The 13,632-nt window shown below is 34.1% G+C and overlaps 1 protein-coding gene across 3 annotated transcripts in view; it reads right to left on the minus strand.

Moving 5' to 3' along the window:
* The window catches only part of pde1ca (phosphodiesterase 1C, calmodulin-dependent a), a 64,138-nt gene that overhangs the window by 17,993 nt on the left and 32,513 nt on the right, over positions 1-13,632 (minus strand). For all 3 annotated transcript variants that reach the window (XM_016237594.1, XM_016237611.1, XM_016237602.1), the window contains exons 3-5: positions 4,926-5,039; positions 3,039-3,221; positions 2,664-2,730 (exon numbers count right to left, since the gene is read on the minus strand). In XM_016237594.1, coding sequence (XP_016093080.1) covers positions 2,664-2,730; positions 3,039-3,221; positions 4,926-5,039 — 364 coding nt within the window. The remainder of the gene's footprint in view (positions 1-2,663; positions 2,731-3,038; positions 3,222-4,925; positions 5,040-13,632) is intronic.

Raw genomic sequence — 13,632 nt, forward strand, 5'->3', positions numbered from 1 at the left:
AAGTTAAATGTACATATAAGGAACAGCTGGAGGACCAATTTGCAACTTATTAGGTCAATTGGCAACATGATTGGGTATAAAAAGAGCCTCTCAGAGTGGCAGTGTCTCTCAGAAGTCAAGATGGGCAGAGGATCACCAATTCCCCCAATGCTGCGGCAGACTTCTTTTCTTAAGAAATTATTTTTATTTCGCAAGGATTCATTCATTTGATCAAAAATGACAGTAAACATTTATAACGCTACAAAAAGCTTCTATTTCAAATAAATGCTGTTTCTTGAGCAGTAAATGGGGATATTAGGATAATTTCTGAAAGATCATGTGACACTGAAGCCTGGAGTAATGATGCTGAAAATTCAGCTTTGCATCACAGAAATAAATTACATATTAAACCCAAAACAGTTACTGTAAACTATAATAATATTTCACAATATTACTGATTTTAAATGTATTTTTGATCACATAAATGCAGTTTTGGTGTGCATAAGAGGCTTCTTTCAAAAATTCATTCATTTTCTATTAAGATTAGGTGGACAGAGCTAGCAAATTACTGCTATTGTTTGACAAGAACATGTGTATTAGTATTCTGTTACTTATCCTTCTCACCTAGCAGACACTTTATACATTTACCTGCTCATAAAGCAATGAGAAGCAAACTGACTCACTCAAGGGCACAAGAGTTATAAGGGACTGCAGGAGATCTCTATTCCATTTCCAAAGTTTGAACCTTCACCCTTTGTCATACCAGCTTTGAGGCTTAACCACTAGGACACCAAATTATTCTGTTCATCTGACTTTCATCCACAGACCTCAGAAAAAGGTTTGTGCGGTGTTGCATTTAAATGGGGTTGGATGTTTACAAATACTGCATGTTCAAAAACCTAGATGTTTAACTCATAGTACTCAACACAACACAGGCTTTGGGTAAGCACATACTGTAGGTAAAGTTGTTTTAATTTAAATTAAATTGTTTTAAATTTTACATCTGAAGTGACCATATTGCACACTTCTTCTGGTTCATTTGACACAGTAAAAGGGTTAGTAAGAGTAGAATATATGATATGATATTCCAAACACAGCCTCACGAGAACATCTTTGACAATCACTTTGAGCGCAGACAGCCAGAATTTTAGAATCACAATAGGCAACAGAACAAAAGAATATTTTAAAAGATGGCAGATTTATGACTGAAATGACAGAAGGGAGTAACTCTAAGCCGTCCTGCCACAAATTATTGAAATCAAAAATGAATGAGAAGCTGATAGGAGAACAGATGCAGCTGATAACAGCTCTGAAATGGCATTCGTGATCGAATCGCAGCAGATAACTGGATGTATAATTTGGACTATAATTTCATGTGGAGAAAAGGATTAAAATCAGCATATTTTGCATTTGCCTAATACACTAGCATTCAAAAGTTTTGGACAGAAGTCTCATGAACACAAAAGCTGCATTTATTTAATCAAAGAACATCTTTGACAATCACTTTGAGCGCAGACAGCCAGAATTTTAGAATCACAATAGGCAACAGAGAACAAAAGAATATTTTAAAAGATGGCAGATTTATGACTGAAATGACAGAAGGGAGTAACTCTAAGCCGTCCTGCCACAAATTATTGAAATCAAAAATGAATGAGAAGCTGATAGGAGAACAGATGCAGCTGATAACAGCTCTGAAATGGCATTCGTGATCGAATCGCAGCAGATAACTGGATGTATAATTTGGACTATAATTTCATGTGGAGAAAAGGATTAAAATCAGCATATTTTGCATTTGCCTAATACACTAGCATTCAAAAGTTTTGGACAGAAGTCTCATGAACACAAAAGCTGCATTTATTTAATCAAAAACGGCAATTTTGTGAAAAATTATTACACTTTAAAATACCTGCTTTCTATTCGATTATATTTTATATTGTGATTTATTCCTGTGATACAAAACTGAATTTTCAGCATCATTACGCCAGTCTTCAGTGTCACATGATTCTAATATGCTGATTTGCTGCTCAAGAAGCATTTATTATCATCAATGTTGAAAACAGTTGTGCTGCTTAATATCTTTGTGGAAACGGTGATGCTTTATTTCAGGATTCTTTGATGAACAAAGGTCAAAAGAAATCTTTTGTAACATTATAAATGTCTTTACGGTCACTTTTGATCAAGTTACTGCTTCTTTGCTCAACAAAAAATTTCATTTCTTTTAAGCTTTCAATCTTTCTTACTGACCCATAATGTTTTTCTATACACATCTGTATATAATTTAGATTCTGTCCACAGCCATTTAAATAAATCAAGTGCGTGATTTTGTGTGTTTGTGATAAAAATAAATCTCTGTTGTCCACATATGCTGCATTCTATTATACAAGTATCCAAAAAAGAGGCTAAAATCTCTCTGTCCTGTCTAAACCATGTGTGTGTGTGCCATGTAACCCAGCTGGCCGAGGGAAAGATCAATTGTGCACTTCGGTTGATTAAACAGGGCTGTTTACCTGGAGACGGTTTGATTTTGCCATCTTGCCCTTGTTGTTTCTCACATGAGCTATTGTGCATACAAAATGTGTCGCATTCACACGTCCCGCATTCATGCTGTGACCAGGTTGTGCATGTGTTTGTGCATATGTGCATTTGAGGTCACAACCTAGAATCTGATTGGCTCGTTCCATTACCTTCAAGGCCGTGATCACGCTGGGCGGATAGCTCAGCCCCACCATGTTGGAGGTCCGTCGGTACATCCTGTCAGAAAGAGATAACACTCTCCTGTCAGTGTGTGAGAGCTTCTGGGAAATAAAAAAGGGGGAAACCCCTTGTTTCACTCCAGATGTCCTTTAACATTCATATTTTAGGAGCATGCAGTGCTGGAAATATGAGACTAGACAGGAAATGCACAGCAGGGTCACAGGTCAGTCCTGATCGATCTATGAGTCAGGCCCTGCTTAAAATGTATCAGCTCTTTGAAGGTTTCCATCTATTACCCGTGGTATGCCAATAGGGTTTAAATTAGTTTACTTTATACTGTTAGCTTTGGAAAAACCCTCACACACCTTTCCACAAATATCCCTGCTTGCACTGCATGCACGATGCTGCGAAATCGCGGCTTCTCCTCCGACCGTCTCAACATCAGCCCCATCTGACGTGTGAAAGTTGACGCCAGCCAGTCGCGCACTTCTGAGGGAACAGAGTCGGACTGGATGTCACTGAGCTCATCTTCTGTATCCACCAACCGCCTGCAGGAACAAATGCACACACACACACACACACACACACACACACACACACATAAGACACGACTGCTGTCTGAAGACACTAAATGGGTAAGTCATGTCACTTTCGATCATATCAGATGAAATTTCAGCCAAGACGCCTCTGAGCAAAAGTGATGGAAAGAAAAAGATAAAAATATACAGTTCCACTTCAAAGACAAGGGAAATACAAACTAACATATCTGATCACCTAAACATAACTTACATATGGAAAACTATCTCCACCCCAAAAATTCACGCTTTGATAAATCATAATTTACAATATCATAATTCTAAGATAAAAAGTAGTAACTGTGGCAGAAAAAGTCAAAATTCTATATAATTACGATATAAAAGACTAAATTATGACAAGTCAAAATTATGAGATAAAGTCATAATTGCGACAGTCAAAATTGATATACTGATAATTATGACAAAAAGTCAAAACTGAGAAAAGTCCAAATTATGAGATAAAAAGACATAATTGTGACAGCTGACATACTAAATGATAATTCTGATACAAAAATTATGACGTTATAATGAGATAAAAGACGAAATTATAAGTCAAGTCAAAATTAAGAAAAGTCAAAATTATGAGATAAGACATCATTGTGACAGTTGAAATTGACATACAAAATGATAATTCTGATACAAAAAAAGTTGAAATTATGACGTCAAAATTACAAATTAAAAGATGAAATTAGAAGTCAAAATGATGACAAAAAGTCAAAATTGGCCATCAAAATTATGAGATAAAAAGTCATAATTGTGACTAAATTGTAACCGACATACTAACTCATATTTATGACAAAAAAGTCAAAAGTACGAGTTAAAGTCATAATTATGATATGACGAGTCAAAATTAGGACGGTCAAATATGACAAATTAGACTTTCTCATAATTATGACTTAGTATTTCATAATTTAGACTTCCCATAATTATGTCTTTTTATGTCACATGGTGCTGCGAGTGGATCACTGAGTTGATCATAAGAACTCAATTAGTCTGATTCATAAATGAATCCCTGAAACTGGTTTTGTAAACAGAATCAAATAGTTCATTCAAAAAAGCATTGCTATTTCTCTCGTGAACTCTTATGAACATGCTGAAAAGAGCGAGGGAGGACATCAATACTTTTTATTCATTAATTTGGTCTGCTCTTCTTATAAAGTTAAGATATGGGAAACACAATATGGCACACAAACTTGTATGGACTATAATTATGATACTTTGTCATTTTGCATCCAGTTTGAAGCCTGAAAGCTCCAGTTCCTATTCATTACAAGTGCATAAACAAGAACAACAAAAATAGGTAGATTCAGCTAAAATGTTCCTTCTGTGTATTTTAAAAGTAAATTAAACCGGTTTGGAAAAACATAAGGGTGAGCGAATGATGCAAAATTTGCATTTAATTTGATGCGTGGCACATTTCCCTCTCAGCTGGTTGCCAATATTTCCATTTCTGTTTAAACAACTGAATAAAAACACATCAAATGCTGGAGCATTCATGGCAGTAAGGAGACAGCATTACAGAGCACATGCAATCCCTCTTATAGAGGTTTAAGAGCAGCTTTAGAGATTAAACACACTCTAGGAACAACATAAACCTCTGACCCCAAATTTGTTGGTTTAATATTTGCCAAAAAAAAAAAGACTAAGAGAAATTCACAATGTATGTGTTGTGCTTACCTTGTTTCTTCAATGTAGACAGATTCCAAAACAGATGCAGCATATTCTAGGTTTTTCTTCAAGTCGACAACAGAAGCCTCACCTCTCTCCAACTGTTTCACCAAACATCTCAGCCTGAAATGAAAAAAAAAAAAAAGACAGAATTTGATCAGGAAATGGGTTTTGGGTTTAATGGCCTGGATTTAATTGTCTTTAATGAATAGGACAGTGGAGATAAGGGGAAAAAAAGAGATACAAATAAATATAAAATAAAATAGATTCAAACCAAGTCTTGCTGTGGATTCAATTCTGACACAAGGCACCAAAAACAAAACAAACGATTTGCATTTTCGAAGGAAAAACAATTGCTTAAAGCAAATATTGTTTGAGGCAAGTTTAAAGGGGTCATATGACGCGATTTCAATTTTTCCTTTCTCTTTGGAGTGTTACAAGCTCTTGGTGCATAAAGAAGATCTGTAAAGTTGCAAAGACTAAAGTCTCAAATCCAAAGAGATATTCTTTATAAACGTTAAGAGTCAGCCACGCCTACCTAAAACGGCTCGTTCTAACACGCCCCCACATATCTACCTCACTATGTGGGAAGATTTGCATAACGCCGCCAAAATGTTCACGCAAAGAAAGAAGGCGTAACTTTTATTCTCGTTGTAGTATTGTTGCCGCCGCCGCCATGTTGTGAAGGACCTGTGTATAGTTTAAATACTTTGTTTGGTCTTCCAAAAGAGGACGATATCGCTTCGTCATGCCTAGAGCTGATCCGTGCTGGTCGCTGAGGAAATACTTCAACTTTCACCGTGGACAAAGCGGAGTCCAGCCCGGGGACACGCTTGAGGAATTCGGCCAATCACAACGGACTGGATAGCTGGCCAATCAGAGCACACCTCGCTTTTTCAGACCGATGAGCTTTGTAAAAATCGACGCGTTTCAGAAAGGCGGGGCATAGAGGAGAAACAATAATGTACAGTATGTGGAAAATAATGTGTTTTTTGAACCTTAAACCACATAAACACATTTCATTACACCAAATACACAACATAATGTTCTTTTTAGCAGCATCATATGACCCCTTTAAGTTTTCTTTAAAAGTCAGTTTGAAGCCCAATATGTGTGCTGAACATTTGCGGGGTGGTTTGTGGCTGCCAAATACATTTTACACAAAGCAAACAGATTCATCCATCATCTTTATTGCTAAAGATGATAAAAGCTCTCTATGTTCCTGACCATCTCCAGATTCTTTTCACTACTGAGAAATAAACTGATCCATTCTGTGTTGACTTTGACAAAGTGTTCAGCTGTTATCCAAACAGACTGAGTGTGTATTATAATAAACATGGTTCCAGTCTTGGATACCGAGTTCCAACAGTGCTAAAATCCACAATATAATAATAGCTATGCAGTGAAACACCTGCTTTGCCTTAGTTTAATGTCCTCTTGTCCCCTTTTAAAATTTTTAAGAAGCGTTTTTGTCTTTGGATTCCCACTGGTGCCCCCCAAAAATATTATCAGGCAGCATCAAGTCTCTGGCACCATTGCTATAATTCAGTGAATAGTCTGCGTCACTGTTTTGTTTAGGAGCCACACATAGTATCTCTGAAGTGAACTACGATCTTCAGTCATGTGGACAGAGGGCCAAATCAAAAGGCCAAAAGAGATTTCTCTGCATGGGTCTGGGCGATGAGGTGCGTGTTTGCATGAATGGAGAACACAGGAAACACGTTTGACCCAATTCCCATCCCAAACGACTGGACTGAGCAAGCCAGAGAAGCATGCAGGGAAGAGACAGAGTGAAATCATGCAGTCAATCTACTGTGGAAATGTATAAGAAGATATTTTGCAATATATAAGAAGATATTCCAAAAGCACATTTAGGAGAATGCTGGTTTTAACCATTTCAGTTCCCACTGACTTTAAATGTATGGATAAAAATCACAATGAAAGTTAATTGGAACCAAAACTGGTAATAAACATTTTTCAAAATATCGCGGTGACTTTTTTTCCCCTCAGAATTGTGAGATATAAACTCACAATTCTGACTTTTTTCTTGCAAGTGCGAGTTTGTATCTCACAATTAGGACTACTTTTTCGCAGAATTGAGAGATGTAAACTCGCAATTGCAAGTTATAAAGTCCAGTTCTGAGGAGAAAAAGTCTATGTTCTCAGAATTGCGAGTTTATATCTCACAATTCTGAATTAAGAACTCACAAGCTTAAATCACACAATTCTAACTTCATTTCTCACAATTTTTATTTTATCTCACAATTCTGAGAAAAAAGTCAGAATTGTGAGTTTGTAAACTCGAAATTGTGAGAAAAAAAGTCAAAATTGTCAGATACTGTAAAAAGTCGCAATTACCTTTTTAAAAATTTGTTTTATTCAGTGGCGGAAATGGGCCTCCATATGAGGGTGAGTAAGTGACGACAGAATTTAAATTTTTGGGTGGACTATCCCTTTAAATTCACAGTTCTGTTCAAACTTTCTGATTTATTTCAGAAAAATTGTATGGTTCGACTGTAAATGCTCTCCTAAAAACATGGTAATACCATGGTACTTGTCAAAAAAATCATGTTTTTTGCATTTTTGCAAGTAAACAGTGTCTTGATACACTGACTCACTTATTTTTAAGTATTGATAATTACATTGAAGCAGTCTTTATTTAATTGAAAATTAGGGAAAATTACCATTGAGAAATAAAATAAAATAACAGTTCTGTTGCATAGCCATGATACTGATAATAAAAAATGGAATTATAAAAAATAAACATGAACAAATCTTGAAAGTGATCAGTTTGGAAGTATTTGCATATTTAGTCCATTTCTACAAAAACGGACAACTTGTGACTCTTCTCTCAATGATCTCTTGTCCTCTATCTTCAAGTGGTCGGCAGCTGTGTTATTTGAATGAAGTGGTCTCATTCAACTGAAAAGCGTGACGTCGGAAGCAGGGTCGAGGACACGCTGTTTGAACAATGTTATCAAAACAGGTGAAGCGGAGCAGAAACACATTCCGCTGGCGTCCCCAAGGAATCCCCTCCTTCAGAAAAACACACAATCGATGCCGCAAGTCAATGCCATCCCATTAGAGGATTAATACTTCCTAGAATCTGTCCGGAGCAGAAATGATAAGAGTAAAAATTCTTTAGACGTGTGCGTCCGCTCAGCCACAACTGCACAATGTATGACCTTTCTAAAACAGAAAGAGCCAGATTAGATGCTTATGATTAGACCATTAAACCACGCCTTTCGTCTCAGTTTGGGAGTGGATCGGATATAGACAGCATGTTTCAAATAAAGGTCTTGTGGGCTAAAAGAACTGAGGAACGTAAATGTGTTTTTGTCGTGATCGCTGAGCTCAGTAATGTCTGTGAACAGGAAATGGAGGAGCCGAAATGCATCAACAGCTGAATTCTACAGGGAAATTCACTTTTAATGTCCATCTGACAGACAGTGGTCAAAAGGGAACTGCTTTTATTGATTGTGTGTGTGTGTGTGTGTGTGTGTGTGTGTGTTTTTCTTAAAATGGCATGTGTTGTTGATAAGGATAGATTATGATGCCAGTATACCCTGTGCACCCAACAAAACATTTTCTACTGCATAATTTGCATATACTATAATAGTATGGGAATTTCACACAGATGTTATTTTAATTAAATGTAAACATAATTATCAGGCTTTGGGTAAATACTCATAATTTAGGCCCATAATTTAATCCATCTATGTTTGTTGGTTGTATTAATAATAATAATAACAATAATAATAAATTATTATTAATTATTATTATTATTATGTTTATTAATAATATTATTATAAGTTATAAATATTTAACAATGACATGTTCAAATAAAATTTAAATAAATGAAATAATATTATAATATATATTATATTACAAATAATATTTAAATAATAGTTTAAATAATAATAAATAATAATTAAATGTAAACATAATAATCAGGCTTTGAGTAAATACTTGTACTTTAGGCCCATACTTTAATCCGTTGATGCTTGTTGGTTATATTATCAATAATAATAATAAATATTAGTATTATTATTATAATTAATAATAACGATAATAATAATAATAATAATTATTATTATGGTTTATTAATAATATTATTATACATTATAAATATTATTTAAACAATGACATTTAAACAAATATTATTTAAACAAAGATGGAACTATCAAATTGGTATTGAGAAATGTAAAATAAATTAAAAATAAAATAAATTTATAATAAAGTAAAACACAACACAACACAACACAACACAACACAACAACCTAGCAGACATTATCGTAACCTACAGGTCAGAGCAACAGTTTAAAGTTAGGTTAGATCTTATAATAAACATTCTAGCTGCATGACTAACTCCACATTCGTTTTAATGTCGCAGACATTTGAAGGAAACTCTATTGTCCCCTTGAGTGCTGAGGTTTGTCGAAATGACAGTACCACAAGAACGCATGTTAAGCACGCCGTTATGTACAGAAGGATGCATGCAGTGCATTGGCCAAGCATTTGTGACTGCATTTGCATATTTACAGAATTGTGAGTTTGTAAACTCGAAATTGTGAGAAAAAAAGTCAAAATTGTCAGATACTGTAAAAAGTCGCAATTACCTTTTTAAAAATTTGTTTTATTCAGTGGCGGAAATGGGCCTCCATATGAGGGTGAGTAAGTGACGACAGAATTTAAATTTTTGGGTGGACTATCCCTTTAAATTCACAGTTCTGTTCAAACTTTCTGATTTATTTCAGAAAAATTGTATGGTTCGACTGTAAATGCTCTCCTAAAAACATGGTAATACCATGGTACTTGTCAAAAAAATCATGTTTTTTGCATTTTTGCAAGTAAACAGTGTCTTGATACACTGACTCACTTATTTTTAAGTATTGATAATTACATTGAAGCAGTCTTTATTTAATTGAAAATTAGGGAAAATTACCATTGAGAAATAAAATAAAATAACAGTTCTGTTGCATAGCCATGATACTGATAATAAAAAATGGAATTATAAAAAATAAACATGAACAAATCTTGAAAGTGATCAGTTTGGAAGTATTTGCATATTTAGTCCATTTCTACAAAAACGGACAACTTGTGACTCTTCTCTCAATGATCTCTTGTCCTCTATCTTCAAGTGGTCGGCAGCTGTGTTATTTGAATGAAGTGGTCTCATTCAACTGAAAAGCGTGACGTCGGAAGCAGGGTCGAGGACACGCTGTTTGAACAATGTTATCAAAACAGGTGAAGCGGAGCAGAAACACATTCCGCTGGCGTCCCCAAGGAATCCCCTCCTTCAGAAAAACACACAATCGATGCCGCAAGTCAATGCCATCCCATTAGAGGATTAATACTTCCTAGAATCTGTCCGGAGCAGAAATGATAAGAGTAAAAATTCTTTAGACGTGTGCGTCCGCTCAGCCACAACTGCACAATGTATGACCTTTCTAAAACAGAAAGAGCCAGATTAGATGCTTATGATTAGACCATTAAACCACGCCTTTCGTCTCAGTTTGGGAGTGGATCGGATATAGACAGCATGTTTCAAATAAAGGTCTTGTGGGCTAAAAGAACTGAGGAACGTAAATGTGTTTTTGTCGTGATCGCTGAGCTCAGTAATGTCTGTGAACAGGAAATGGAGGAGCCGAAATGCATCAACAGCTGAATTCTACAGGGAAATTCACTTTTAATGTCCATCTGACAGACAGTGGTCAAAAGGGAACTGCTTTTATTGATTGTGTGTGTGTGTGTGTGTGTGTTTTTCTTAAAATGGCATGTGTTGTTGATAAGGATAGATTATGATGCCAGTATACCCTGTGCACCCAACAAAACATTTTCTACTGCATAATTTGCATATACTATAATAGTATGGGAATTTCACACAGATTTTATTTTAATTAAATGTAAACATAATTATCAGGCTTTGGGTAAATACTCATAATTTAGGCCCATAATTTAATCCATCTATGTTTGTTGGTTGTATTAATAATAATAATAACAATAATAATAAATTATTATTAATTATTATTATTATTATGTTTATTAATAATATTATTATAAGTTATAAATATTTAACAATGACATGTTCAAATAAAATTTAAATAAACGAAATAATATTATAATATATATTATATTACAAATAATATTTAAATAATAGTTTAAATAATAATAAATAATAATTAAATGTAAACATAATAATCAGGCTTTGAGTAAATACTTGTACTTTAGGCCCATACTTTAATCCGTTGATGCTTGTTGGTTATATTATCAATAATAATAATAAATATTAGTATTATTATTATAATTAATAATAACGATAATAATAATAATAATAATTATTATTATGGTTTATTAATAATATTATTATACATTATAAATATTGTTATTTTAATTAAATGTAAACATAATTATCAGGCTTTGGGTAAATACTCATAATTTAGGCCCATAATTTAATCCATCTATGCGTGTTGGCTGTATTAATAATAATAATAATAATAATAATAAATTATTATTAATTATTATTATTATTATGTTTATTAATAATATTATTATAAGTTATAAATATTTAACAATGACATGTTCAAATAAAATTTAAATAAACGAAATAATATTATAATATATATTATATTACAAATAATATTTAAATAATAGTTTAAATAATAATAAATAATAATTAAATGTAAACATAATAATCAGGCTTTGAGTAAATACTTGTACTTTAGGCCCATACTTTAATCCGTTGATGCTTGTTGGTTATATTATCAATAATAATAATAAATATTAGTATTATTATTATAATTAATAATAACGATAATAATAATAATAATAATTATTATTATGGTTTATTAATAATATTATTATACATTATAAATATTATTTAAACAATGACATTTAAACAAATATTATTTAAACAAAGATGGAACTATCAAATTGGTATTGAGAAATGTAAAATAAATTAAAAATAAAATAAATTTATAATAAAGTAAAACACAACACAACACAACACAACACAACACAACAACCTAGCAGACATTATCGTAACCTACAGGTCAGAGCAACAGTTTAAAGTTAGGTTAGATCTTATAATAAACATTCTAGCTGCATGACTAACTCCACATTCGTTTTAATGTCGCAGACATTTGAAGGAAACTCTATTGTCCCCTTGAGTGCTGAGGTTTGTCGAAATGACAGTACCACAAGAACGCATGTTAAGCACGCCGTTATGTACAGAAGGATGCATGCAGTGCATTGGCCAAGCATTTGTGACTGCATTTGCATATTTACACAGAGTATGTGTGTCTGGCCGAAGGCGAGCTTTGTATGCAAATATCATTCTATTCGATGCTCATTCACTGTCATATTTTGTCTGACAGACATACAGTTTGTGTTGTACGAACAGACCACCAGTGGTATCACACACTAGGCTTCCTGTTCATTAGCGGCTCCTAATGAGCATGTGTGCTGATGACTCGTCATGAATGTTTGACTTCTGCAGAGCAGATAAACTCCAGCCTAAGACTGCAAACTTGTGAAGAAAGACATCTAAGCCAGACTCTATAGCTCTTTTATAAAAACTAGTGAGCGTCCTACCTAAACAGCATTTAAATAAATCAAATGGATAGATAGATAGATAGATAGATATAATTAATTTTATTTGTTTTTAATTGTATTTTATTCAATATATATGTGTGTTACATGTTTTAATGTAATTTATAATAAAGTAAAACACAACACAACACAACACAACACAACACAACAACCTAGCAGACATTATCGTAACCTACAGGTCAGAGCAACAGTTTAAAGTTAGGTTAGATCTTATAATAAACATTCTAGCTGCATGACTAACTCCACATTCGTTTTAATGTCGCAGACATTTGAAGGAAACTCTATTGTCCCCTTGAGTGCTGAGGTTTGTCGAAATGACAGTACCACAAGAACGCATGTTAAGCACGCCGTTATGTACAGAAGGATGCATGCAGTGCATTGGCCAAGCATTTGTGACTGCATTTGCATATTTAAACAGAGTATGTGTGTCTGGCCGAAGGCGAGCTTTGTATGCAAATATCATTCTATTCGCTGCTCATTCACTGTCATATTTTGTCTGACAGACATACAGTTTGTGTTGTACGAACAGACCACCAGTGGTATCACACACTAGGCTTCCTGTTCATTAGCGGCTCCTAATGAGCATGTGTGCTGATGACTCATCATGAATGTTTGACTTCTGCAGAGCAGATAAACTCCAGCCTAAGACTGCAAACTTGTGAAGAAAGACATCTAAGCCAGACTCTATAGCTCTTTTATAAAAACTAGTGAGCGTCCTACCTAAACAGCATTTAAATAAATCAAATGGATAGATAGATAGATAGATAGATATAATTAATTTTATTTGTTTTTAATTGTATTTTATTCAATATATATGTGTGTTACATGTTTTAATGTTATATATTTTAGTATCGTGTTGTTCACTTGTATTTAGAACAGAGGTTTTGTCACCATTGACTTTTATGTCTGTGCTGAGGCTCTAGATCTCAAGGGCGTCACAACCAGATCACTCAATGTAGTATCAGATACAGCACGAACAGGGAAACACTATTAAAACACAGACCTCTGGAGAGACGTGACGATGTGTGGACTTTCTTGTCTGCCTTTTTTCACCTCTTGAGATACTTCAAGGTTACTTTTAATGCTTCCTTTAATCTTGTCTGCC

Source organism: Sinocyclocheilus grahami, unplaced genomic scaffold (assembly GCF_001515645.1).
Source record: "Sinocyclocheilus grahami isolate Dianchi unplaced genomic scaffold, SAMN03320097.WGS_v1.1 scaffold19.1, whole genome shotgun sequence".
NCBI lineage: Eukaryota > Metazoa > Chordata > Actinopteri > Cypriniformes > Cyprinidae > Sinocyclocheilus > Sinocyclocheilus grahami.